This window comes from Pimephales promelas, chromosome 11 (assembly GCF_988280905.1).
Source record: "Pimephales promelas chromosome 11, fPimPro1.hap1.1, whole genome shotgun sequence".
Taxonomy (NCBI): domain Eukaryota; kingdom Metazoa; phylum Chordata; class Actinopteri; order Cypriniformes; family Leuciscidae; genus Pimephales; species Pimephales promelas.
In genome coordinates, this window is record NC_142779.1 from 30,216,543 (window position 1) to 30,242,899 (window position 26,357).

At 40.3% G+C, this 26,357-nt stretch overlaps 1 protein-coding gene across 3 annotated transcripts in view; it reads left to right on the top strand.

The window, feature by feature from the left end:
* Positions 1–3,410: 3,410 nt before the first annotated feature.
* Positions 3,411–26,357, top strand: part of pde10a (phosphodiesterase 10A) — a 169,586-nt gene continuing 146,639 nt past the window's right edge. The window contains exon 1 of one of the 3 annotated variants that reach the window (XM_089117271.1): positions 3,411–3,594. Coding sequence is in view for 2 of the 3 variants with exons in the window: in XM_089117267.1 (XP_088973393.1) it covers positions 4,186–4,423 (238 nt within the window). In the remaining variant the exon portion in view is untranslated. Of the gene's footprint in view, positions 3,595–3,621; positions 4,424–26,357 lie in introns of those variants that run through there. The other 2 variants (XM_089117267.1, XM_089117268.1) reach the window with 2 other exon arrangements.

Below are 26,357 nucleotides of genomic sequence, written 5' to 3' on the forward strand. Positions count from 1 at the left end.
TTAACGCTGTAATAAATCATCTTATGTATTCCGATGATCTGGCGATTGTTTCTCCTTGCAGTGCTAGATTTCATATGTTCTGATTATGGGCTCAAAAATGTTGTGCAGTATAATAAGAAGAGTGTTGTCATGATATGCAGAATGAAAGATTTTTTTTCATATAAGTATTTGTAATAAAACAAAATACCTGGGGCACTTCCTCACAGATCAATTGTCTGATGATGATGACATGTATAGTGTCATATGCTTTGTGCTCAAGTTAACATGTTAGCGAGAAAATTCTGTATGTGTTCAGACCTCAGACATTGTGGGCCAAGTTTAAAAAGACAACCATACGTAAGCTTCAGGTGGCCTATAATAACTGTATGTGAGAGGTAAGAGATACTTCAGGACTTAGCATTAAAGGGATAGTTCACTTTGAAATTCATTTTTGATATGTTTAGATTACCTCAAGGGCATCCAAGATGTAGTGTCTTTGTTTCCGCAGTAGTTTCAATTTTGATATTTTTCGGTCAAACCGTTGTTGTCTATCAGTCATATAATGGAGGTTTAGGGGGTCCTCCCCTTGGTTCATCTCAAAGAGCATGCACAGATAAGTCGAAATTAAACATGATTTAATGACTCGTAAATGTAAGTACACATTGATGGCCTAAGACACGAAATGAGCGGTTTGTGTGAGAAAACGAACATTATATCATTTGGCTCCGAAGCGTAAGCTGGAAAGTGCGAGTGCAAGCTTCCTTACATACCCACTTCACGGGGCGGGGTGCGCAATGCAAATCTTGAAAGCCAATGTCCATATGTTCATTGAACTGTCACACAGTGAGATCCGAATGACAAACGACTCGTTAATGTGGTTCTGAGTAGATTCTGAGTAGATTCTTTTGGGAGACAATAACTTCATTTATTGTGCACTTTTTACTTTGCAGAATGTTTACATTGACAAACAGCTATATTACACACTGAAAGGGAATATTTCAAAAACCATGTTAGGGCCAATTTAATTACTTCTAAAGGACTATGAAAAAGGAGCATGGACCAATTTTCAAATCACTCCTGAACTGTTCACACTATATCACGCAAGAGCAAAGCATTTATGATGCTGCACTGGGAGAGTAGTCAAGCTTAAAAAAACATTGACGTCATGAGTTTCTTATTGCACTAACATGCAAAGGATTAATTCTGCTCTTTAATGTGTGCTCAGAAGGGGGTGGGGTAATATTCTGAGTCTTCCCCCCTACAAAAAAAAAAAAAAAAAAAAAAAAAAAACATGGTATTGATAGTTTTTTATTTATTTAATCTGTGTTGCATTGCAAAAAATATTGATTGATATATGGTTTGTAATTTTACATCGTGTGATATATGCCTAGATTTCAAATCGTGGACTTAAAAATACTACAATTATATATAGAGCACACAAAGCCTACACCCCATGTGGATCTGTAGAGAGTAGCCACACCTATAGATTATACATTATAGTTCTATTTCACATTTTAATATAATCCATCACACGAGGGGCTGAAAGTGCCATTTTACCAGCATTGAAAAGGCCTGTGGGCATTTTTCTATAATAATCCTATTAGGATCCAAGGGGAAAAAAACTCTTTCTGTCAAAGAGAGAGCATTGACGCAAGCAGCTCTGACGTCAATAGAGCTGCAGTGTATGGGGGGAGGGGGGGAGGAGCACTAGCAGCCTGTTTGCACACAGAAAACACTGAAGGCGAACGTCACTCGAAGTGCTGGGGTGATCCGAGATAGTCCTCTCACAGCAAGTGACAATGCAGCCGGTTAAATACAAAATACAGAGTTATGAATGTGAATTATTTATGTCCAGGATTACGAAGGAACCGACGTTATTACTCAGCAGTCACTTATTATTGGATTGGTTGCATACCATTAGCCACACACCACACTTGTTGAAAAGCACCCTATGTCATTTTGAAATTACTTTATTCAATTCAATTCAATTCACATTTAGTGTTTTTCACAATACACATCTTTACAGAAAAATGCATGAGTCCCCATTACAGTTTAGAGTTATCTGTTATCAGAGGTCATGTAATTTAGAAATGTACATAGGTAGCTAAAAATGTTTTCAACAATTCAATAATTTTAGCAAAAAAAATGCATTTTAACAATGTAGTAATTTAAAATGGCAGAAACAATGAGCTAAGTAATTTATACTTATTTGTTGTATGATCTACAAACATAAACACAAAGCTTTGTGCTTGACTGAATTTGTTTCAACTGGCTGAACTTGTGGTTAACTGTCTTAATTCTTATTCAGAAGAGTGCATTATTGATGATTTGTTTAGAGAGCAAGACCGAATTTGCCAACAACTAAATAACTTAAGTGATGCTTAAGTGACAGCTGTCATTACACATCATTGAAGTCCTGAAAATGTGTAGCAAGAGCATGCAAGTAATTCAACCTTGATCAGTGTGAGTGAATTAAAGGGATAGTTCACCCCAAAATTTAAATTCTGTAATCATCTACTCAGCCTCATGTTGTTCCAAACCTGTTCCTTTATTCTGTTACACACAAAAGAAGATAGTATAAGAATGTTGGTAACCACAGACAGCTGATGGCACCCATTGACTTCCATGGTATTTTCCCCCCTACTGTGGAAAATCAATTGGTGCCAACTCTCTGGTTACCAACATTCTTCATAATATCTTCTTTTGTGGTCAACAGAAGAAAGAAACTCATACAGGTTTGTAAAAACCTGGCAATGAGTAAGTAATGACACAATTGTCATTTTTGGGTGAACTATCCGAAATAGAACTGGCCATGCAAATAAAAACAGATTAGGGTGTGGTGGTAATAATGGCAGAAACATGGAACAAACGAATAGACTGCAGCAATGAATGCGTTAATGCGTTTACATGTTATTATCGGTACATGCAATTTAGAATGTGTTCTGGAAAAGCATTAAGTGTTATTTAATGCACTCATTTTTTTTCAGCACAGTATTTTGCAGATTGTCCTGATTTCGGCATATCCTCACGTGAGCACATCCCTTAAACATGTTTAAACGTGCTCTCCAATGTGATAATTGCAAAATAAATAAATAAAATAAATAATTGAATGGAAAGTGCTTTGCTTTGCTTTACTTTTCTTTGGCTTTCTCTATCAAACGTTGGCAAAAAAAAAAAAAAAAAATCCATCTGATTTTTGGAGCCAGCACACGTGAGATCTGACAAACGGGTCATTTCGAATGTTATTACGTAAAATACGAGAGATTATCTTTTGAGTCAATCTAAACTGTGGCCTTGGCACCACGCGGCACGCGGTTGCAGACCGGCGCTACTGACGTCATCCTGTCTCTGGAATGGAATCGCCAAAGCCCTGCTGATGGAGCCTTTATTGATACAGAATTCTTAAACTGTTTCGTGCAACCAAACACACACTGAGCGTTTATGCTCAAAAAACTACGAAAACTGTCTCTGCGCAAAGTTAAAGTCACTCAAAATCAAGAGAGCGCTAAATTATGAATCCGTTGTGGTTTCCTAGCAACCGGACTGAGAAGTTTTGAGAAGAGGCGAACGTCATTAATGCATCGCTGGACAGATGAATTCTATTTAAGAGCAAAGGTACAGTTTTGTGTTCTTTCCATCCAGTATTTGATGGCATCGTTCGGAGCTCTAACAGCGCACTAAACTGGACCCAGACAACGAGAAAATCTCCCTATATTACTCTTGGTTTTGCTCTGATTTGAGGAACAGAGAGCGGTGACTTTTAAAATCGACTCTTTGCAGCTGGCTGTAGGCTGACGGACTGTTAACATAGCTGAAAATGATAGTACTGTTGTGTAGCATAATAACATGGTCAATATTGCAGGTGTTCGTGCTTCTGCGAAGGGACGAGCGCGATTTGAGTTGCAAAATGTTGTGGATGCGTAATTTTCTGCTTCAGTATAATCCCGGGCACACGTGATGCGCAAACAACTTTGTAGCAACATCTCTCATTTGTCAGGGGAAATCCGTGCGTGTGTCTTATACTTTAAGCCTTAAGCTTAACATATTTGAAGGTTTTTTTTTAGTCTTTCTTCCTTCTTCATCATCTTTTTTTTACAATTCACACGTTACTTTACCAGCATCATCACCCGCGCACCATGCCAACTTTTGCTCCCGTTGCGCTTGTTTCGTAGTGGAGAGAATTGGACACTGTGGATGCCCGAATGAATGGGGATCGTGCTTTGTGAAGATTTCAACTGTCAGCATCCTGCCAATTTTATGTGCTTGCTCAGACAATTGAGTGTTTATCGTCCTCATTCCTATATCCGTTTTGAGCCAAGAACAAATAGACACCAGAGATCGTGTCATATTAGACCGCCAATGTCGAAGAAACGCAAAACTCCAGACGACGGTGGTGGAGGCGGTGGGGAGCTTGCGGGCACTGAGGAGGATTCCCTTCAGCAAGGTATGAGCTAATTCCTCCATACTTAAACTGGATTCTAATGGTGGGGTCATTTCAGAAAAATGTTGAGGCCATCAGCATTCAGCACAACATAGCATCGTGTTTTAAGCACTGTTAAGATTGACTAAATGTCACTGGGCTCACAGTGACCCCAAGAACGAAGAAAAATGAAGTATTTTCTAATTGAACATGTTATTTTCCCACATATTCTCTGAAAATGTTCTTCTTACTTGGTGTAAATCTTGGTGTAAAGAAATAGTTGATACCCCTCTTGTATTAACCCAGGTAAAGGACAGGTGACTGCACTGATGATAGATAGATAGATAGATAGATAGATAGATAGATAGATAGATAGATAGATAGATAGATAGATAGATAGATAGATAGATAGATCTAACAAAAGAAAACCTAAACTCTTAAACTCTCTCAAAAAAAAAAAACTTGCTCGTCTCTCCAGGCAATATAGTTGTCGACAGAAAATAGCAGCACTTTTTATTTTACAGTTCTGTAGGCTACATGTACATTTTAGTAATTGCAATTGCAATAACTTGTTAATAACTACATCTGAACCGAAGCCTAACCTTAACCCATGTACTTTATTTATATTACCCGGTAGTTTCTTAGTACACATAAGTGCATGCACAGTACAGTGCAACCGAAAAAATACCTTGTAGAAAACTACTATTAAATTTTAATAATTGGCAAAAAATGACTGTGTACACCATTCAAAAAAATATTGGAAAGTTTGTTCATGGAAAGTTTAGGTCTGTTTTGATTTTGTGCTGAAATGTGTTTATCAGCTTCAACATTCTATTCTGTCAGAAAACACTTTTGAGTGAGCCACTATATGTCATGGCCAAACTCATGAGAAAGTGAGAAAAAAAGATAGACATGGAGGTGGAGGGCAAGATAGCACATATAGGAGCCTCCATCGGCTCCCACAGTGTGAATTCAATAATATGCTGTCAAGCACTAAGTGTCTACTATTGCTTGCATGAATGATAAACACTGGATTCTTTCATAGTATCATGACGTCACAACACATTGCATTTAAAAATATACCATATTAGCATATTAGTCCATGCACCATCCAACATGTATTGTTGACTTGGGCCTTTCAAGAATATAAACCTGTCCGAATGTATTTACATAGAAATTTTTAATCCATAATTATTATCCATTTAGCATGTAAAAGTTTGTTTGCTGCATGCAATGCATCTCACCAAAATCACCATAAGCATCTTTGTTATGAATCCCTACACCAAAATAAGCAAACACATAAACACAGTTTTGCTGCTAGCATGGCTCTGTTGCTATGTGAATCCATGTGAAGGTCAGGCCTCTCTCGGGGTGACTGGAGGAGCACTGTCTTGTTGTGTACACACATTGTGCAACTTAGCAGCTAGTTTGTTGGCTGCATTTTGTGAGCATGAGAGCCAGAATGCGAGTTTCCCTTGGCCGTAGCGCAAATGGGGAAGTGGGCACTTCCTTTAGCCTGTGGAGTGTGGCATCTGCGTAACTGTGCAGGCTTGTACACAGTTCTCCATGTCCATCGTGATCTTGCAAACAAACAATTAACAATGTCTACATAACTCTATGTCTAAAAACCAGGTAAAACTTTAGTTTAGGGTCAACTTCTTGGATATTTGCTGTAAATTCTCATTATTTACTCAACCTCAAGTTGTATCAAACCTGTATAAATGTATTTGTTCTGCTGTTGTGGGGCACTATTGACTTCCACAGTATTTCTCCCATACTATGGAAGTCAATGGTGCCCACAACTGTTTGGCTACAAACATCTACAACATATCTTCTTTTGTGTTCAAGAGAAAAAAATAATTTATACAGGTGGAACAGCTTAAGAGTGAGTAAGTGATGACAGAATTTTCATTTTTGTGTGAACTTTTCATTTAATGCCTAATGCTGCATGACCATATTCTTGATCCTACCCAATACATACACCTAATAACTACCTTACAAAGGTAGTTACCTCATTAATAAACAAAAATAGAGTGGTGCTGGTATGACATCACTTTTTAGGCCAAAACGCAGACGCAAGTTAGCACTTTAGCCTTTCCGGATCATTCCCCCCGAAGTCAATGAGTTTTTTTGAATGGGGGTTTGGTTAAAAGGCTAAAAAAAAGGTCTGTTTAGCTCAAGCCAGTTTCACATTTTATTCTACGAAATAAAATACATCAATATTACCCCACTCATTATTTTTTAAGGAGGAGATTAATTATCATCACGCCTAAGCTCAGTCTGCTTCTACAGCATCGTTATGCTTATATTTTTGCTTTTACAAACTCTTCTAACCCAAAAATTCTGAGAAAAATACTGAAAGAGTTGTCGGAAGCTTAGTGATGGTGACATTGAATTTGTGGGACAGTTAGTTTATAGCCAGCCTACCTTTAGCTTTTAACTTCTTAACTTTAAACATTTAACTTTAAATTCACATAGGCAAAATTCAATTATCTTGATGGACAAAATGTGCAAGTATCATAAACTTCTCAAAGCTTGTATTTTGGTGATAATCCAAAAGCCTATGGAAAAATCCTATTGGGTTTTTGTCGATGGAAACCAGTGTGATGCTAACTGCCTAAAAATGTCATGTCATACCAGCACTACTCTATGGTTTATTAAAGGATTAGTTCACTTCAGAATGAAAATTTCCTGATAATTTACTCACCCCCACGTCATCCAAGATGTTCATGTCTTTATTTTTTCATTCAAAACAGAACGAGGGCTAGTGGACAAAGGCTACACATGTGACTACGTAGTGTGTTTCTAATTTGTTTTTAAGTGGTTAATTAATTTACAAATAATTAACCTATTGCAAACCACTTCTCATGCCACGATCATATAAGGAAGCATGCGACACTCACTCATTAAGTTTTCATTGAGGAGCCAAGCCAGTGGTGGCCACAGGGATTGTGACGACGGGACTTAATGTCTCTGTTCCCTCCTTCAGGGAACTGGAATTTACTTATTTACTTGTTGCAAGGGCAGTGGTTCGCAATGCAAATCTCACTCGTCAGTGTCCATTGCTTGTTCTGTTATCACTCAAAGGTGATTGGGCTCTCAGGCGAGATCTCTATTCGTCAATTCAGTTCTGTCACGTTGTGATTGACTGATAGGGACAGCTTGCACCAGCGTAAACCCGCCTTTGGTGTTAAGAAAACTACTGTTAGGATTTACTAAAGCACGCAATAAAAAAATAGCACTGAAAAGGCATGACAGGCCTAGTTTTGCAGCTTAACACATTGCAAAGGCATTTTTAGGAGTTTCCCTTTCAGACGCAAAATTTATGAGAGGAGAGTATTTGATAAATCATGTAAGGTTATTTGAACTAGTGTACTGGTATTTGCATCAATATTTTCCACCTAAAAAAGCCTGTCTTAAACCAGACGCTAAATTGCGCGGCTCTGGGAAGATTGTTTTGGTCATTATGGAAATTATCCAGCTGCGTTTGTGTTTTTTAATTTGCGTATCATCAGTAAATCACGCGCAGAACTTTCCACTCCCATCTGCACGTTTTTTGTAATTGTGCTCTCACGCTAATTCACCAAAATAATTGACATGGGTGATATATTATTCTAAATTAAATATGAAATGGTTAGTTCCAATCCTTGATTCTGATTGGTCAATAGCTGTGCTTTATTCAAGATAAAACGCCACTATGATCACTTCACCCAACGGTTCTATTTATCACTGCGCAACACTGCGGTTCCTATGTTATTTTTATTTGAGCTTTCATGCATATTACACATTAGAACGTTGTTGCTGTTCACATTTAAGGGACTATTTTTTCTAGCGGAAGGAATGCTTTTAGAGATTTAACTTCATGAAATTTTACTTTAATATTTTTATTGTGTGGTAACCGTTTTATAAAAGCAATAAGGTACTCAATGCAATTGCTGTATGTATCGTGATTAAGTAACGGCTACACTCCGCTTGCATTGCTCCATTGCTCCGCTTGCTCTGTTATACACCACCTTTATTAGGTGTATTTATATATATATATATATATATATATATGAAGAGTTCAGATGCAAAAGCCTCTAAATGCCATTTGAAATTTTCCTCTTTAATGATGATTTTTACCAAACTTGTATGTTTAAGTTCAGTAATTTCACTTAAATGGCAATGATAATTACCTATTAATTGTTATTTAAGTGAAATTACTGAACTTAAATATACAAGTTTGATAAAAATCATCATTAAAGAAGAAAATTTCAAATGGCATTTAGAGGCTTTTGCATCTGAACTCTTCATATACTGTATATATATATATATATATATATATATATATATATATATATATATATATATATAAACGAAACTAAACGAAACCCTAGCAAATCTCTCACTGTAAAAAAAGATCTGTGTTGTGTGTATGACGCTTGTGCAGCCCTTCAGTAATATAGTAATATAGCAAGCACAATAAAAAATTTAATCTGAAAAAAAAAAACATTTAGAAAGATGTAAAATAAAAAATTAGATTTCTGTAAAATAATCAACAATCTTTATAGGAAGATTTATAAATAATAATAATTAAAAAAGTATTAAGATATACATTTTTAACATCTGTTGACTACAGTGCATAACCATCATGAAAACTAAGTCTCTCTGTCAGGCAGTACAGTGGTGCAGTAAGCCAAGGATGTGGAAAAGGATGAAAATTAGGCTAGTTACCCGAAAAACTAATAATGTAAAGCATAATGCAAAAATGTTTGTTAATTATATTATTGATAAAAGATATTATTGCTACTAAGAAAAAAAAAACATAGCTAAACCTTTTAACCACTAGATGGCATTAAAGGTTTGAGGCACTTCTCAGGCACTGAAGCAATGATTATCATTCATCATCATCAAATTTATCATACAAAAAAGTCATAAAAAATACTTTTATTTTACTATTATTAGTGGATTGTAAATATATATATATATATATATATATATATATATATATATATATATATATATATATAATTAACAAAGTGAGGTATAATGAGGGTCATACTAGAATTAACATGACATTTATACAGTTCTGATAAATATTAAAAAAACAAATTTTAGTGTGTGTGTGTGTGTGTGTGTGTGGCTTCTTAATCATACTAAGTGATGTTTTTTTGAAAATGTAAAAATGCAGAACGGTTTCTATGATGGGGTAGGATTAGTGTAAGGTGATAGAAGATTATTATTATTTTTTTACAGTTTGTAAATCATTGTGTCTGTGACCTTGGTAAACCCTACGTTATCGAGACAAAATGTTCCATGACCACCTTTATGACAGTAATTGTAAGAATATGTGCGAGGTAAGAAAGTGAAATTTCATGTCTTTATTATTTTTTAATTTGTTAATATATTTCTCATTTATTTCTGTATTTGTTTCCCTTTTTGATTTAACTGTTACGTGCTACTATGTTGGAGTTGAATGTATTTGAAAAGATAGTGTGGTATAGTGATGAGGCGTAGCCAAATACTTGTTTTAATCAGATTAGTGTATTTATGTAATTATGTCAAATTATGTCAAACATTAGTGTATTACATATATGTTTACAAATCCAAATATAATACAGGCATTAAATTTCACTTTCTTACCACAATATTATTATTTTTTTCACATATTCCTACAATTACTGTCAACTCATAAAGGTGGTCATGGGGACATTTTGTCTTGATAACTTAGGGTTTACCAAGGTCACACACACACACACACACACACACACACACACACACACACACACACACACACACACACACACACACACACACACACACACACACACACACACACAACTGTGGGACAGTTTGTAAGTAAATCCTTTATAAGTATTCCACCTTTTGTTTTGATTAATAGATTTCACAATGTAATAAATCATTTCTTAATATTTTAGAATAAAATGTCTGGGTCTGTGGTAAAATAATATATTATTATTATTATTATTATTATTATTTTTCTTTTTTTTGTAATGTAGCTAAGAGTAAATACAGAAGGCATGGTAAAATGTTTCCAAGATGACCCCGTGGAACATAAAAGTGCCCATAGAAACACGACAGTCATTATCGGTGTGTATTTTCCTTGAAATTATTGTGCTGCCATAATTTCATCATGGGATTCAAATTAGATGGAGACCATTCACCACTGCAGAATAAATGCATGATTCTGAGATCGCTCTGTGACCCAGGTTGGTTTTAAGCACAGAACACGGCATACTTCCACGAGAATGGCATGTACTTTCCAGGGGTTTGTGAGCCAGCATTAGAAAGACACAGGAGGCTGTATTACTTCTTTGTTCAGAGCCCTTATGCATACACAAAATATCATGTAGCAGGCAAAGTAGGACCCTGACGGCAGTATGACATCACTCATGTGTAAACGATGCTATGGACATTAGGTGGGGGTTGAAACGGTCGGATGCTTTTGTGCAGGACGTACAGTGCTGACAGCCTCAAACTCTTAAACTCTTGAAGATCTATATTGAGCACACACATTTTTCAAACTGAAAAAAGAGAGCTGATAAAGAAAGATTAAGGGAATAGAGGGTATGCTAGCATCCATCATTTGAAGCCTTAATGACATCACTGAGCACATGAAGCATGCATGGACACACTCATAATAATCAGTATTATATATTTTTTTAAGAAACGAATGCTCATATTTAGCAATAAAATTAACTGTAAATATTATTTATGCAGTCAATTAACTGTAAAGACTCTTACATTGTTACAAAATTGTTTTTATTTCAAATAAATGCTTGTGAACTTTCTATTCATCAAAGAATCCTGAAAAAAAAAAACGTGTCATGATTTCCACAAAAATATGAAGTAGCAAAAACAACGTTTTCAACTTAAAAAAAAATTCTGAAGCACAAAACCCACATATTAGAATGACGTTTGAAGGATCATGTGACACTGAAGACTGGGGTAATGATGCTGAAAATTCAGCTTTGCCATCACAAAAATGTATTATAATGAATTAAAAACAACTCTTTTAATTGTAACACTCATAGTATTTTTATTTTACTTGGCCTTTGATGAATAAATGCTGCCTACCCCAAATTTTAGAATGGTATTTTGTGACAGGTAAACCTGCATATCAAGCTAATTTCAGTAATTTAAAATTAAAGAATCTGGGTTCAGTAGGCTATACAAGTTATATTAAATTAACACATGTAAATATGTAATGTGCATTTCTTGCTCATTAAGAAGAAATGCAGCAAAAATGTGGTTACGCTAACACACTAAGATTTTTTTTTTGTGCCGAAACTTACAATAATGAATCTTGTATTAGGAGTCTAAGATTTAAGACATTTAAAAATAATTGAGAATAGGTTTATTAAGTAAGCTATTATATAAATAAAAATAATCAATGGTTTAGTGTAGAGCACAGATTCAGAATTATATCTGCTGATGCCCGATACATGGGTGCATCCTTAGTTCAGTGTGTGGGTGTATACTGATAATTCAATTTGTACAATTATATAAATAAATAATTTTTTTTTTTAGAAAAATGCTGTTTTAATTGTGGTCTTAAACTTTTAGACTGCTCTTTATAATGTTTTCATATATATTTTTATTTATCAGTAATTTTTATATCAATTTTTATGATAAAAATATCAGTTTACTCAAATTAAGTTATCTAAATGTGCAGTTCTGTAACTGCCGTACGATCCAAAACTATATGTGCTGTTAATGAATTCTTAAGAGGATTGGAATACTGTGTGTTTCAGCGAACAGGGGTGTGTTACGTGTGCTTGGTTTAACGCTTAGGAAGAAGTGTGAAGAAAGAGAACGTGTGGAGCCGTAATTGTGCGAGCTTTGATGTCACAGCAGAGTGAGCTCTTTTAGTCGTCCCTCACTGACGTCAGCAGATCACAGTGTGAAATATAGTGCCTAAATCCATGCTTGTTTTGTTTTTTTTTTCCATATTTTTTTTCCCCTTCTTCACAACATGGTCATATCATCATTATCAGCTTTTGGAGTTAATGAGGGCAATGATTCAGGTTCAGAACGGCCCCTCTGAAATTCCAGGTCACTGGTCTCAATGGATGTCACATGCGAGAGAGTAAGTGTGTGTGTTGTCCTCCATATTGTCTTCAGAGAGTCACAGTGACGTAGAAAGGGAATGTTTAGGGAAAACTGTGTCAGGTGTTCTGGGCTGATTGATTATGAGAATCGTCTGCCGTTAAAGGGTTAGTTCACCCAAAAATGAAAATTAAGTCATTAATTACTCACCCCCATGCTGTACCAACCCCGTAAGACCTTCGTTCGTCTTCGGAACACAAATGAAGATATTTTTGATTAAATTTGAGAGCTGTATAACTACCACATTGGCTCCTAAGGGACTGCCTCTTGACGGCTCAGAAAGTCAATGAAGAAAATGAGACTTCCTTATAGATTTCCACGACGCATGCGCGAGAATTGCGATTTGAAGTAGTGAAGCTGGTGTGAGCAGATCGCAAATCTCGCGCATGCGTCGTGGAAATCTATAAGGAAGTCTCGTTCTGGCCTACAAGGAAGAAAAGAAATAGTCGAATAAACTCGTTATTTTTGTTTGTTTTTTCGCACAAAAAGTATTCACGTCGCTTGATAAACATATAGTTGAGCCACGGTAGTCACTTGGGATATTTAAACATTTTCTTCATTGACTTTCTGGGCCGTCAAGAGGCAGTCCCTTAGGAGCCAATGTGGTAGTTATACAGCTCTCAAATTTAATCAAAAATATCTTCATTTGTGTTCCGAAGACGAACGAAGGTCTTACGGGGTTGGTACAGCATGGGGGTGAGTAATTAATGACTTAATTTTCATTTTTGGGTGAACTAACCCTTTAAGCCATCACAGACATGTGTGGGTTCAGGTCTCTACTAAACTCGATGACTTTATTGGTTTGACAAAATTCTTGTTAATGAGATGAAATCAGCCTCTGCTTTTTGCCCTCCAGACCACTAAAACAAAACTCTGGAACAGTCTGTACAGAAAAACACAGAAGCTCTTTAAAATGGGAGAGGCAAGGCCCTCCTCCTTTGTCTGTGATGCTTAGGCTTGACTCGTCTGATGAAGTCAATGTGCCACAAAGCCTTTTCTTATTTTCTTTGGCTTTAAGTTAGCTAGCAAAAATCACTTAGGCTTTGTGCTGTGCAACAGCACAGGGAAAAAAAAAAAGATAAATTAGAAATTAAAAAAAATTCTAACCACAGGATAAGAACTGCAGTTTCATTCTAGGGCTGGGCGATATGATCACAATATTTCTATCATGACAACTCTCTGAAGATTTTTAGCATGGTAATTGATATGACAATATTAATGTATTTGGTCTTGGCAGAATAGATCAGCTGCTGCTGCTGTTGTTTATTGTTGCTGCTGCAGAGCAAGTACAGGGATTGCTACTGCCAATACATACGCCGTATACGCTGCTGTGAGTATGTAAGACATACTGCTGCTGCACAAATAGCATATCAATATAAGATATGATATTATTGTTTCTTTTCACCTGTGTGTGACACTTAGTAAAGTCGAGAAGAGTTCAGACGGCTCTCGTTTATTGTTTTTTTATTCATAAGTATTTAGGCAAACCCTGCACAAATGCTTGGTCACATTATGTTAAAATAATGTTAAAAAGCTTATTTTTAAAGTCCCCGTGAAATCAAAATTGAACCTATTTACTTTGTTAGCGCATATTACTAGTCTTGTGGTGAACAAGTAATCCGTGCAAGTGAATATATATTAAAAAAATGTTTTACCTTAGTAATCTTTAATCAAAATCTGAAAAGTTACTTCCGGTCTGGAACGGTTTCTTTTTCTGATGACGTAGGTTTCACAGTTTGGGTGGGGAAACGCTTAACCACTCCCCTCAAACCGTTAGTTTGCTATGAGCGAGAGATGGAGAGGAGGAGCGCTAGAGTAAAACCCTGCCCTCTGTTCAATATTCCATTTCACTTGGAAATACGTCACAGCACTGGAGAAAAATCGTTTGCAACTTCCGGTTCACAATGTCTCATAACATTGACGGTTTCTATGAAATATATTCTATATTCATCTGACAAGATGACTTTATCAATCAGCGATTGGCTCTTTTATTTAGAAGGCATTGCACTTTCTCCCATTCATAGAAATATGAGTGCATCACCTTTCTAGATAATAAAGTCTTTGATACAGATTTCCATTTAACGAGAGTAGATGTTAAAACTTCATTCTGATTTGTACTCGGCTTTCGCCAAGATAAGCAAAACTAAGACGTAGCTTGAAGCCCCGTTCACACCGCCAGCGATTTTGTCGCTGTGTGTCGCTAGTCTCTGTACTGTGATGTCGCTTGTGGGCGTTCGTAGTGCTGTCGCTCTGATGTTATTGGTAGACTGCACGTCTGGCCATATCTATACAAAAGACCATCACAAGTGATATACAGTATACAACTATATAATTTTAATTTGACTGGGAATAAATGACTTTTAAGGCTAAAAAGAAACTGTATGATGTTGGAAGAGTGTTTTTATATCACCACAGCAGTGTTCAGTGGATTAAATCATTTGCTAGATCAACGATCGATCAATCAACAAATTAAACTCACTCATACTGGCACAAATTATAAAAACGTCATTCGAATTTGACAAATAATCAATTTTCTTGTCCCTAATAGTCAACGAAATGCAGGGGAAATTGTAAAATGAACTGCAGCAGTGCTAAACGTGCATCATAAAATTAAAACACTCGAACTATAACGTTAAATGTATGAATTAAAGTCACTGAGACTGTCGACAGTTTCTTTTCCACTCATCATTTTATTATCCATGTATGTGGTTACAGTCAAATCATATAAAACAGTGAAATCGTCCTTGTACTCTTTCTTTCTGTCTTGCCTGCACTCGAGACGGTGACGTGAGCTCCACTGAAAGTCTTCTTTTCTATTGGTTATCGCTCGGGAAAAATGCTTCTCGTTTGCATAAAGTTGAAAATTATCAACTTTTGTCTCTTGTCGCTCGTGTCGCCGGTGTTATGAAGGAGATGAGAGAGGCAGATCCAAATGCAACAATTTATTCCAATCTAAGACTTTGTCAAAGATAAAGAATCAGCATCAACAGTTTCAGGGTTAAACAAAGGCGTGTCAATAACCAGGCTGAAGATCAAGGGCGGGCTGCAGGCAAACGGAATCCAAAAACAGGCAGAGGGTCACTAGGCAGGCTGCAGACAATCACAGATATACACCAAGGCAAGCGTCAAGACACAGATAGGCACGGAAAACCAGGAATGCTCAGACATGCACACAACAGTGAAACAATCCTTCACAAACAGACACCAGGTTAACAAGCCAGATATAGGTTAACTAATCAGAGTTGAATCAGAACAGGTGATAGTCAATCAGCAATCAATCAGCAGCAGTCCTACATACTAGGAAGCAATAATATGAGTCCCTAAACATGCAAAAGGAGGCGTTGAAACTGGAGTAAGGATATTCCAGAAGGGCTGGCTACCGTAACATAGCCCCCACCCAAAGGAGCGGCTTCCAGACGCTCCAAACTAAACCCCTCCTTCCCAGGGAGGGTCAGGCAATTCAGGAAGCCAGGGAGGATCAGGCAGTTCGGGGATCCCCAACAGAGCCGGACAGACACAGAGACAAGGTGACACCGCAGGTCCGGAGGGCCAAGGCGGAGCGGAAGGCACATGGGACCGAGGCGGAGGACAGGATCTGGAAGGCTGTGGTGGAGCCAGGGTGACGGCTGAGCAATGCAGAAACAGTAGGACGAGTGAGCCTGGCAAAGCTGGTGGGCTGACAGGACATGACGGAGCTGAGGGAACTGTGGGCCTAGGTAAAGCCGAAGGATTGAAGGACCAAGGTGGAGTCTGAGGCTCAGGGGACAGAGGCGAAGGTGGGGGGTCCACAGGCCAGGGTAAAGCGGAGGACTGGACATACTTAGGCAAGTACACAGCGACACAGGTGGGCAGCTGAGGATGAGCAGAGGGGTGGACAAGGCTCAACAGCGGCAGAACAGGAGAGCAAGATGAGTCCAATAGAGGCAAGAGAGGGAGGGTAGGTGGGAACGCCAAAAGCTCACCATTGGCAGTGCAGGATCCATTCAACTCAGCTGAGCTGGTTTCATTCGACTTGACTGGGCTGAATTCATTCCATTTAGCAAGGCCAGATTCGTCAGACTCGGAAGGGCTTGACTCAGTAGACTCGGAAGGGCTTGACTCAGTAGACTCGGAAGGGCTTGACTCAGTAGACTCGGAAGGGCTTGACTCAGTAGACTCGGAAGGGCTTGACTCAGTAGACTCGGAAGGGCTTGATTCAGTAGACTCGGAAGGGCTTGACTCAGTAGACTCGGAAGGGCCTGACTCAGTAGACTCGGAAGGGCCTGACTCAGTAGACTCGGAAGGGCTGACCTCGTTGCGCTCAGACTCAGGTGCGGCAGGCAAAACATCTGCAATCTCTGATTTGGCAGGCATAATTTCCACTGTCTTTGATTCAGCGGGCGCTATTTGGGGCGCAGACTTGACAAGACTCACGTGGACAACAGGCACAACAGCTGCGGTGCAGAGAGCAGAGTCGAAGGATCTGGCACGAGGCATGGTCTTTCTGGTTGATCGCACTGATATCAGGTGAGGGTCTATTATGCTGGATATCGTCAGATAAAGTCTAGTGACTGATTTGGTGGGGCATACGTGAAGTGCAGGCTCAACAGGACCGGTGCAGAGAGCGGATTCGAGAGATCCGGCGCAAGGCATTTTCCGGACAGTGTCGCCATGAAGAGCTGGCTGCACAGGCATGATGAAACGTGAAGGCTTGACTGGTCTCATGCGATGCACTTGTTTCTCCCCTTCCTCACTCTCCTGGACGTCATCGAACATTGCTTGAAAGTGCTGCATGAATACCTCAAATGAGGGGAAGGCGGATCCATCCATTTTCCAGACCGAGACGAGCCAATCCAATGCGCAGCCAGAGAGCAGAGAACAAACAAAGGCGATTTTATTGGCATCAGTAGGATAAAGCGAACGCTGCTGGGCTAAATACAGAGAGCATCTGAAAACAAAGTCTTTGCATTTACCAGGATCTCCACTGAACTTTTCGGGGAAAGCAAGGTGAGGGCTCGTACTTTCAATAGTCAGAGGCTCAGAATCGTGTGCTGGTGCAGGAGATGCTGACGCTGGAGATGAAGACTTTTGCAAAGACTGAACAGCCCTGAGCAGTTCCTCCGTTACTGAGGTCAGTCGAGACAGCTGGAACTGATGCGTGGTGAGCAGGGAAGCTCGAGCAGTGACTGCAGCAGACAGAGTAGACATTGTTGCTGGATCTTCATTTGGTGAAGGATTCTGTTATGAAGGAGATGAGAGAGGCAGATCCAAATGCAACAATTTATTCCAATCTAAGACTTTGTCAAAGATAAAGAATCAGCATCAACAGTTTCAGGGTTAAACAAAGGCGTGTCAATAACCAGGCTGAAGATCAAGGGCGGGCTGCAGGCAAACGGAATCCAAAAACAGGCAGAGGGTCACTAGGCAGGCTGCAGACAATCACAGATATACACCAAGGCAAGCGTCAAGACACAGATAGGCACGGAAAACCAGGAATGCTCAGACATGCACACAACAGTGAAACAATCCTTCACAAACAGACACCAGGTTAACAAGCCAGATATAGGTTAACTAATCAGAGTTGAATCAGAACAGGTGATAGTCAATCAGCAATCAATCAGCAGCAGTCCTACATACTAGGAAGCAATAATATGAGTCCCTAAACATGCAAAAGGAGGCGTTGAAACTGGAGTAAGGATATTCCAGAAGGGCTGGCTACCGTAACAGCCGGATGTCGCCAGCGCTCCATTGAAATGAATGGGATCTTGTCGCTTTGTTGCTGCGTGCCGCTGGCGGTGTGAACGGGGCTTGACAGTAAACTATGCTTCTCCATCCATTTACGCTTCTTTCCATATGGTGGTGTGACTCCCCTTCTGTCCGGCGTTAACGGCTGCAGTGTACTTAGTGCGTCAGCACACGCGACGGCTGCAACTACAGGACAACAACCGTCTGGATTGAGCCGAGTAGGGAACATCTCTTGGGTCTTCAAGTGGGCACCTTCTGTCCTCAGTGTTTCATCGACTAGCCCACGACACCTCAAGTGGGCTCGACAGTGACTCTGGCGTCCCAGAGTCAGCCCCCTCCGTCCCCACTCAGCTCAGCCCAGCTTACTGACCTCTACATCCCTCCTGATGCTGAGACCTAATCACAATCTCTCCGCAACGCAACCATATGCGCCAACCCGACTAAGGCTGTTAAGCCCCACTGGTGCGTTAAAGCAGTTTCAGTGGCAAAGGTTCCGTATGGCATACCACCTACCACAAAGCAAAATATCTGCCCAACCACCCGTCATTCACGCAATATCCACAGGAAAATATACAAATAAACCAACAGACTCTTCAAGTTTTCAAGAATTCTACGAAACCGTAGCGTGGCGGCCTGTACACAGCCAGCTAGAATCTTTCCGTCTCAACCACAGCCAATTGCTGCTCCTTTCTGCTGCTTCATATAAGTTCTTTACTGTGCGACGCAACTCTTGGCCACTGAATCCTACGTCTCTGAGGAACCGGGTTGTAGAGTAAAACATCGACAACCCACTTCCACTGGATAAACCTGGACTCTCCATCCACGCTGTTCTGCTTCAGATGCCAGATGAGCATACTGCAGTTTCTTCCTCTCATATGCTACAGATGCTTCTTCACTTTACTCCACAAGCTTGAGTCTGCCAAAAAGAGGTCAAATGGAGGAGTAAATAGAGTAAAAGCAAATAAGCGTAAAAGAACGTTAGTTTTGACATGCTGGTTTAAAAAGCTCATTTGCATCGGGCCGAATTGGCGTGTCTATGAAACTGTGTCAATCGCCAGTTGGACGGTAGCATTTTTATGAATTCTAACAATGCAATATTGTGAGAACATGAACATAAACAAATGTGAACAACGCTTGGGACAGTTAACGTTCGGGACAGTTAACTGAACAGTACTGCATCATCACAAGACTTAATTCCTGGTCATCATCTCAAAAGTTAATTCCTGGTCAATTAAAATATTCAATTAAAATATACTCGAAACGTAACACAATTCGTTATCCCAGATAGAAATCCGCATCCCAGATAGCACGCAACACGGAATTGAGTTCTCTTTCATGTATTTTTGCACTTGAACATACACTTTCAAACAAAATGACGTCAAAATGCCTGTCTTGGCAAATATCCTCATAAAAATTATTATGTCTTAAGCGAACGTAAACAGTTGAGTAAGAAAAAACATCTGCATCAGTATATATTGCATTAGCTTTTAAAATGTCAGCTGCCAAATATTCCTCCTGCTGTTTGTGTAATCGCTCACTGCTCTTTTGTATCAACTGCTATCAACTTTTGTAACTTTAATAAGGATTAATCTGTTTCATAAATATATTAAATCTGAAATTACTTTTTTATAACAAAACGGTAAGGAAGATGATTCATAACAAACCAAATGTGTTAGGCTACTTAAATATGTCTTACTTTTTTATTTTAGTTATGTATCCCTCATTTTTTTCCCTATATTAAACACCTACATGCTCACCAGTTTAGTTTTTCTTGGTTTTCTTTCAAGCATACATTACAGTGTCTCACTATGGGATATGCCCCTTCGTATGAGATACGTATTCCTCAGAAGCCCTATTACATTACGCCAGCCCCAATTGGCTGGCAGACATTACGTTGTGTCTGGGAGTGGCTACCTCACCTCTCCGTATAAGAGGAGCAACGCATACGACATTCAAAAACCTCCTCTCGCCAGAAGCCTTGAAGCCTACAAACTTTCAACGAACTTCTGTATGAATTACTAGCCACCGCACTGCTTTTTGTCCTTTGATTCGCATTCCAGCTGATTGCAAGGTTTGTTCGACACTACGATGGCTTCAGCAATGCAGACTATCCAGGCTAGTGAGGGAGATTCTGTGTCACGCTGTTCTTGTGGGAACAAAATTCCATGCAAGGACACACACCAGGTCTGCTCTGCATGTCTCGGGCTAAAACATGCTCAATTGGCGATTGAGAGTCTAGCAGGCTAGCATGCCAAGCTAGCCTGTTTGGCCAGGATCCCCTTATGACTCCTAACCCTGTGCCAGCTGCCACTCCGCAGGTATCCATGCCTATTGAACTGCCCACCACGGAACTGCCCACTGCCCACCACGGCAGCTGCCCACCACGGCATCCTGAAGTGAACAGCTCGATGTGTTCATGCCTCTGCCCAGTCTGCTCACCACGGACAAGGAAGAGGAAGCCTGAATTTGAGGAAGAGGGGGCAATCAGACTTTCTTCTCTCTGAAGAAGAGGAAGACTTTGATGATTCTCCATTCCTCACCCGGTCCCTCACCAGAACTCCTAGGGAAACTATATATTCTGGGGCCGACCGTGGTAGCAGAGACTGCAAAGTCTCGCTATGAGGGTAAGAGGCTGCTAAGTGCAAAACTGGCAGCACGATAGCTCCTTTCTGTTTTCCCAGAGCTTCTGGAGGAGGTCGGGGTTACGTGGAAGGACAAGCCATTTACCAGCAAGATGCCCTGCAGGGTGGCTCCGTTCTAGATGTGGAGAGGATGGAAAAGGAAGGCCTTCTCCGAATGCCCCCCATGGAGCCATTAGTTGCCATGCACTTGCAACTGAAGCGCACGGTGGCTGCAAATCCGATGTTGCCATCTAAAGCTGACTGTTTCCAGTCAAGCATGACGGAACACGCTTATAAAGCAGTCGCACTCTGTAAGGGCATACCAAGCGGAGATGCAGGACGAAGTGTCTACCACGCCAGGTCAGACAAACTGGGAAGATATATGTGTTGAAACAGATCTCTCTCTGCGTCTTGAGAGATGCGCGGTTCAAGCCGCTGCAAAAGCCATGGCCACAATGGTTATCCAGGACAGAGGACAATGGCTTAATCTCACTAATCTCTCTGACAGGGAAAAAGAACCGCACTGCTAGACGCACCGGTAGTTGCAGAGGGCATTTTTGGCTCAGCTTTGACACTGATGCAAAAGAGATGCGAAGAGAAAAAGAGGGTTGATGAGGCCTTGCAACTCTGTATGACGAGAAAGATGCAGAGTGCACCACCTCCGCCACCCCGACAGACCTTTGCACAGGTCATGGCCCGCCCACCCCCCAACGTCCCATTCTGAAATGGCCGAGACCTAACGTGAATGCAACTGGTCAGAGCAGAGCACAGGAACAGAAATCTGACTGGCCAAGGAAGAACTATCCGCCTGTAGCAGCTCAGACGATCCAGCCAGGATTAGGTTCCTCCTCAACCTAATCCTCATCCCCATTTTCAGGGAGCGAGGAAGAAGAAGAAGATCGTTTGACAGGGTCTTCCCCAGGGAAGGAAGTCAACAGCTCCCCAGTTTGCTAGCACGTTTAACGTTTGTCAGATCACGAGTTCCACTGTTCACAGATATTCTGTGGGGGAAACAGCGCCCGGTTGGGCCAAGGGAAGCAGAGCGGTGAAAAGGAAAAGACACATTGCAGTGGTGCACACCAAACTACTAGTCACAAACACTTTTCATGTTCAAAATTCAATAAAGTTATCATTTTACCCCCAGAGAATGTTGCTAAACACAATACACTTCAAAAATTTGCAAAACATGTTAACAGTTTTATAACGTCAAAAGTTAACACATTATAACATCACCTCTGGGAGCTTTCGATCCCTTAGAGGTTATGAGCCACCCAGACTCTGTCCTAGCGCTAAGTGTCCACGTACTTAGTACAGACCACAAACTTGTTCATGATTCAGGCATACGATGGCACCAGAACGCTGCGAATAAACAATTGACGAGAGTGCACACAGTCCCGCTGGGTATTAAAGACAAGTTTGCCACTCCCCCCCAGCCAATTTATTTGCTGTTGAACAAAAGGGTGATAAGCGTGGTACCGCCCAGGCTAAGCCACTGTGGGTTTTACTTTCTCATCCCAAAGAAAGGAACTCTTCCTTTCTGTCTCTCAGACTCTTCGCTACTGTCAGAAGACAAGGTGGAAAAATTCACCCGATGCCTGGCCGAATTTCAGAGGGAGAAAAATGTCTCTTTCCGCACATACCTCAGACTATTGGGACTGATAGACTCAGCCCTAATAGTTATTCCCTCAACAGGCAGACTGGTTATGAAAGAATTTCAGCCTGGGTAGCATCTCTGAAACTGGACCCATTAAGGCACTGCCGAAGGAGAGTGACGTCAGAGGCAGTCTTTGCACTGTGCCAGTGGATACACCCAACCTTTCTGGTTCAAGGGGTACCCATGGGCGTGATTCAAGCCAAAAAAGTCATAACGACGAATGTGTCGTTGTCCGGTAGGGGGGGCATTTGCGAGGACAGAATAGTGAACAGAAGATAGGGTCATCATCTGATCAATCTTCATATAAACTAGTTGGGAAATGCTGGCCGTATTTCTGACAATGAACCATTTTCTCCCTTTTCTGAAAGGGCATCATGCTCTCGTGAGAATGGACAACACTAGAGGTTATAAAAATCGACAGGGAGGTCTCAGATCTTTTTCCTTGCACATGCTGTCATGCAAACTGATTTTGTGGAGCAATGCCAATCTTTCATCCCTGAGAGTGACGCACGTACAAGGTGTCAGTGTCCTCTGTTTTTCTCCCTCACACACGATTGGCCTCGCACTCTCCTCTTTGCGTTCCCACCGATCGCGTTAATATCCCCAACACTCTACAGAGTGAGGGAGGAGGGACTAAAGCTGATATTAATAGCTCCAATGTGGTCAGGGAAATACTGGCTGGCAGAGATCACTCATATGCTGTACGAAGACCCCTGGTTTCTCCCATTACGCAGAGATCTACTTTCATCTTTCATCCCCACCCAGAACGTTTGGCACTATGGGCCGGGCCATTGAGTGGTTCAATTTGAATACAACCGTTCTGTCTGACAGAACCATACAGAACGCTAGAGCTTTGTCAACGAGGTCTCTCTGAGTGCAAATGGGGCGTGTTTGAGCGCTGGTGCGCAGGTAAGCAAGAGATTACCTTTCAGTGCTCAGTGGCAGTCGTTCTATCATTTGTACAGGATTTGATAGACCAAGGGAAAGCGTTTTCAACCATAAATATGTATTTGGCCACTATTTCTGCTTGTCACAGGTTTTGATAATAAAACCGTTGGGCAGCATCCTTTAGTATGTTGCATTTTGCCAGTATCAAAACTGCTTTCCCCTTCATGTGATTTAGCACTGGTACTTGATGTTCTTGATGTCCCCATTTGGGTCACTGGACAAGACTGATTTAAAAATATTGTAGTTTAAGACGGCACTGCTGCTAGCCTTGGCTTCGGCGGAGCGCGTAAGTGAGATTCACGCACTTTCAGTGCATTCAGCGTGTATACAGTTCATGTCCGGGGATACAGGGGTAGTTCTGAGGCCTAATCCTGCATGAATAGTTTACCATTCCACGTCAGCTCCACCAATCAAAAAATTTATCTATTTTCTTTAGCTTTTGAATAGTTGTGTTTTTGTTTTGTTGTACGATTTTAATGTTATCATTTTTGTAAAGCATTTTGGGGCAACGTCTGTTGTTTGAAAATGTGCTATATAAATAAAGTTTCTTGCTTGCTTTACGCATTACATCGAACAAACCAGAGGGTTCCGGGAGAGTGATCAGCTGTTCGCATCTTGGGTGAAACCATGTACGGAAAAGCAGATTACTAAGCAGGTTTTTGTCGCACTGGAAAATTTCATTGGCATACTCCAGTAAGGGTTATGCTCCCCCTGCTGGTTTACGTGCACACTCAACAAGACTCTTTTTAAAAGAGTCACAAAACTGGATATTTGCGAAGCAGCGAGTTGGTCAGCATCTGGCCACTGGCCAAATTCATTTGCTAAGTATTATAAACTGAATGTTACAACTCAAACTTTTATCACATGCGGTACTGAGCATTGGAGTTGAGTCATAACTCATGACTCGTCTAGCCCTGGAGGCAGTGCTGTGGTTGGCAGGAGACTTTGAGGCAGGCTATCTGGCAATGCTGGAGTTAGGATATCCCATAGTGAGACATCGAAACGTATGCTTGAAAGAGAACAATAAGTGACTTGCGTAACCCAGGTTCTCGGATAGCATTAAGTGAGGTGTCTCACCAGATCACCCTCCTTGCTGGGTGAAGCGAGGAAGAGGTATGCTTGTTTTGAATGTCGTAATGATGTTGCGTTGATCCTCTTATACGGAGGGGTGAGGTAGCCACTCTCAGACACAATGTCATGTCTGCCAGCCAATTGGGGCTGGCGTAATGTAGGGCTTCTGACGAATACACAGAAGGGGCGTATCCCATAGTGAGAGACCTCACTTAATGCTATCATAGAACCGGCAACATGACATCATGACTTTTGCGTAAACATATACGCCACTTTCATTTTGAGCTATCCGCGTGTATGCGTATATGTCTACACCATTAACGTCCGCGTCATTCCGCGTGTCTGTACACGCAGTCAAATCTCCAGTCATAAATGCCATTAACCGGTTAAGTTTAGGGATGGGGTTGAGGTAGGTCATATCTTTTTTTACCTAGGATGGTAAGGGAACAGTCATAAATGCCATTAACCCCAGTGACGGTTAGGTTTAGGGACGGGGTTGAGGTAAGTCATATATTTATATAACGTTAAGTCAACGGCGTTCATAAACACGCTGAAAGGCGATTATGCGTCTTGATAGCACGCCAAAAATGGAAATACGAATTGGCGTGTCATACACACGCTACTTCTTGAGATCAGTCTGGAACCGGGGTAACGCAAATAACCAACGCGTTCTCATCCCAAAGCACCATATAGGACGCTTTTGCAAAAGCGTAAATATCCAACGCATATGGCACCCTTTAACGTCTAATGAGACGCTTCGGTTAATGGTTAAGTTTAGGTATGGTGTAGGGTAAGGGTTAGACCACTAGGGGGCGCCTTCTGCCCAAATATATCTGCGTCTCATTTCACGTTAAAGGGTGCCATGTGCGTTGGATATTTACGCTTTTGCAAAAGCGTCTTATATAGCGCTTTGGGATGAGAACGGGCTCAAATAACCTATTGTTTTGCTCTATGGACTTTAATTTTGAAATGTATTGTCATTTTCAGGCAGATTTTTGACTCAAGGGCTATGTTGACGTTGCTGCTCAGTGCAAAATTACTTTGATTAAAGAGGGCACATAAATAAAATAAATAAAAAGAAGTGCATGGAGTTTTTATAATAAATACTGTAATATTTCATAAAAAAAATTAATTGCAATTTTGATTTTATTTGATTTTTCTTCACCCAAAAAAGGAGGTCTACTTATGGTGATCAAAGACTTTTTATTTATATAGATATATACTGAAGAAAATTGCCATTATTCAGCTCAATTTAGATCAATGTCGATTCAGTTTAGTTCAGTAACAGTGTCAATTATTTCAAAGTTTCACACTGCAACTATTTCCAAAGATCACCAGAGGGTATTCTTAGTGGTTGCTAGGCAGATGCTTACTGGCCCTAGTCAGCAGAGCCCAACCCCAAGAACAATAAGGAAATTAACCAATCATATTTATTGTGATCAATATTTAAAATCAAATAATGTTTTGTTCAGGAATGGAAGATTTCAAAGTGTACACATGCTGGAGCTCGTCCTGTCCTAGATCAGTTTAATGATGTTGGGCCGACAGATATGAATGTGGTGTTCTCCCCCCGTGCTCTGCTACTGTGGCACCTTCCGCTCATATTCTCTTTACGGCACTGCTCAGGCTAATGCTCTAACGCTGCCCTAACGTCACTCTATTCTCAATACGCATCAGCGTTACGTCAGCAAATTTCGTTTAACCAGTGATCAGATTGACTGGCTTGTACTAGCTACAGTATACACATTAAATAACAAAAAACAAAAACTGTGTTTTATCTGAATTTGCTGATTATCTGGTATTGCTGACCAGGATAAAAGGATATCTTGAA